This window comes from Solanum stenotomum, chromosome 6 (genome assembly GCF_019186545.1).
Source record: "Solanum stenotomum isolate F172 chromosome 6, ASM1918654v1, whole genome shotgun sequence".
NCBI classification, from domain to species: domain Eukaryota; kingdom Viridiplantae; phylum Streptophyta; class Magnoliopsida; order Solanales; family Solanaceae; genus Solanum; species Solanum stenotomum.
Genome location: NC_064287.1, coordinates 809711 through 813090, shown reverse-complemented (window position 1 = coordinate 813090; position 3380 = coordinate 809711). Strand labels below are relative to the sequence as shown.

Here is a 3380-nt window from a genome sequence, read left to right as displayed (position 1 = left end):
TTCAAAATTTTATTTTTTCACCCCAACCCTCGACCCCCCCACCCACCCCCTACCAGCCCTCATCCTCCCAAAAAAAATTTAAGTTTGTTTTTAAAAAATATTTTCAACTTCAAAAATTCAATTTTTCACCCTTACCCTCAACCCACCCCCAAAAAAATTTAAGTTTGTTTTTAAAAAATATTTTCAATTTCAAAAATTATTTTCTACCCTAGTAAAAATAAAAGATATTTCTCAAAAAAAAAAATCATTCATAAATCAAACACTAAAAATCTTTTCCGGAAAATATTTTTTACTCATCAACCAAACATGAGAAAATAAGTCAAAAATCAACTTATTTTCCAGGAAAACATTTTCTAGGAAAACATTTTCCATGGAAAACATTTTCCTTCGTACCAAACACACCCGAGATCATAAATGGCCTTTCGAAGTAGCAAGCCGACCATTTTCTCTTCTTGCTTGATGATAAGTACATACGTTTATTAGTAGTAGTACTCTTTTTTTTTTCTTCATAGTTATGTGATTTGCTCTGTGGAATATTTGAAAAGCATTTATTCCAATATCCACCTAAAGTAAAGTCAATTTATCATCAAAATAAAAGTTTGGAGAGTCATCTAGATTTCTCCTTAGGGCATGTTTGGTACGAAAGAAATGTTTTTCTAAAAAAAAATATTTTTGTTAGAAAATGCATGAGTGATTTTTTTTTTTGATATTTAATAAATAAACAAAAATATTATTTCACACATACATAATTATAAAATTATTATGGTAATTGAGGTGGCCATGTGGGGGATGGGTGGGTGGTGGCGGGATGGGGGTGGGGGTGAGGGTTTGGGGATGAAGGGTTGAAGTTTTAAGGGATGAAGAGACAATCAACATGAAATGACATTTATATGACCCTCTATATGAAGGGTGACACTTGGTTTTTTTTTTTCAATTTTCTTTTTTATTACTCCAGTTAGATATGATAAAATCAACAAATGTTTCTTACGGCGTATTTGGCATGAACGAGAATGTTTGCCAAAAATATTTTCTATCAAGATAAGTAATTTAATTTCTTACTTACTTTCTGATGTTTGACAAGTAAATATAAACATTCTATTCAAACACCATGTAATGAGGGTTTGGAGTACTAGGGGTGTGGGAGGTTGTGGGAATGGGGGCTACGAAAGTAGGGTGGAGGGAGGGATACGTTAAAGAGTGTAGAGGAAACAATTAATTAATTAGTGTGAGATTCTACGTACATTTCGTTTTTAAGAAATTTATTTTTCTAAAAAAAATATTTTCTAATATCTAAAAATATTTTTCGTCATACCAAACACACCCTTAATACTTTTTTCTTTCTCTTGGTACGTACGGAAAATATTATGACAACAAGTGAAATAAGCCTTTGTGAATCATCAAATGATCAAGGAATAATTTGCATATATATCCACTAACTTTGCATTGTTCTTTTGGAATTGTGTAAAAAAAATTATGTTCATTAATCCCACCACTTTAAATGTTATATATATAACTTTCTACACGTTCAATTTTCTCATAGCAAGTTAAGCCTCGAAAAATCAACATATAATTTTTTTTTTCTCTCTACAAATTAAACCTTCACAATATCTATTAATTTCAATCACAAAATTAAGGTTATTTTTAGCCACAACAATTTTTTTAGGTCTCAAAATGGATATGGTGATGAAGTTGGGAGCAGAAAGTCCGGTGGTGATTTTCACTAAGAGCACTTGTTGCATATCTCATAGCATCGAAACCCTAATTCGAGGTTTCGGAGCAAATCCTAAGGTTTATGAACTCGATAAATTAGTTTTGAATGGTGAAATGGAGAAGGCATTGGTTGAATTACTAGGGTGTAAATCAACTAGCGTGCCAGCAGTGTTCATTGGAGAAGAGTTTGTTGGTGGTTCTAATGAGATTATGAGTCTTAATGTTAGAGGCAAGCTCAAACAATTGCTTCTTAAGGCAAATGCTATTTGGATATAGAGATTATCAAGGCGAAATCAGAATTTTCAGTGAGAAAAAATTCAAAATATATAATATAAAAGTAAATACATGATCAATAAGTCAAAGTAAATATATAAATCAATTAATTACTAGTTAGCTACTAAGTATATCTTTGGTGTTTCTTTTATGTACTTATAATAAAAGTATGCTTTTACAAGGGTATTAATTACTACTCCATGGTGCACCTCTAAGGCTTATTCTAAACTAGATCTAGCAATATTTATGAGTACTTTTCATGTTTAATTGATGTAGCTAGCACATTGTGGTTAAACAAATATGATAATTTACCTCCACTAAATAATATATTCAGAATTTAATAGATAAATTTTTGGACAAATTACTTAAGTACACAACATTACTTTATCTATTCTCAATATTTCCCTACTCTTTTACTAAAATACAAAAATCCCTTATTTTCCCCCAATTCAACTTAATCGGATACTTTATTAGTTTAAGTATCCGCCCGTTATTAATTAAAGTATCTGCGCTGCTATATTATGCATCCGCCTGTTAATTTAAGTATCCGCCCGTTATTAATTAAAGTATCCGTGCCAACAACTTAATAATTTAAGTATCCGCCTTTTATTAATTAAAGTATCCGCGCTGCTATATTATGTATCTGAAAGACACTAAAAAAGGGATTTTTGGTAATTAATGAAAGAGTAGGGATAGGAAGTAATTTCCTTCTTATACTATGTGATTTGCCTAATTTTTACTTAATTTTTTTATAATTCTAACAAATCAGTAGACTTGAATGACATTTGCAGTAGCGTCAAAGGAGCCTCAACATAATAGAAGGCTTAAAGAGAAAATTCAGTTAGAGGACTAAAATTAAAATAAACTTTAGATATATTTATTTATAATTTATTTTTCTATCTTTTTAATGCAAATTAGTACGTAGTATTTCTTTTATACATGATTTCTTTGAATATCCTTGTTTAATTGTTAGTTTTAAGTAAGATTTTATCAATTCAAAAGTTGAAAAACATCTTTTTATTGAGGCAATCATTATATAAATGGCTAACGTAATTTTATAAGTAAATGTTGACAAACTTTAAATAAAGATAAGAGTTGAATTCAAGAAATTGATACCTTGGTATACCTTATTTTAATATGCTTGGGATAACGCTTGAAAATTTAAGAAGAAATTTTAAAAAAATGCAATTTACTTTGTTCAACACTTTTCGACTATTGATTCATATTTTCGACAAAGTGTTACTCTAGCTTATCAAAGATTTGAAGAAAGAGTGTACAAAAAGAGTTTATTTATAAAGATAAAACAATATGAGTGTTAGCGAAAGAATGTAAGAAGGCAAAATAACATTTTCTTGATTTCTTCTATTTGAATAAGGTTGAGGAGAATAAAATAAGAT

The 3380-nt window shown here is 29.5% G+C and overlaps 1 protein-coding gene across 1 annotated transcript; it reads left to right on the top strand.

Moving 5' to 3' along the window:
* The first annotated feature begins 1566 nt into the window (after nucleotides 1–1566).
* On the top strand, nucleotides 1567–2167 carry LOC125868091 (monothiol glutaredoxin-S1-like). The gene has a single exon (XM_049548692.1). The coding sequence runs from the start codon at nucleotides 1672–1674 to the stop codon at nucleotides 1984–1986; it is 315 nt and encodes a 104-aa protein (XP_049404649.1). The 5' UTR covers nucleotides 1567–1671; the 3' UTR covers nucleotides 1987–2167.
* The last annotated feature ends 1213 nt before the right edge of the window (nucleotides 2168–3380 follow it).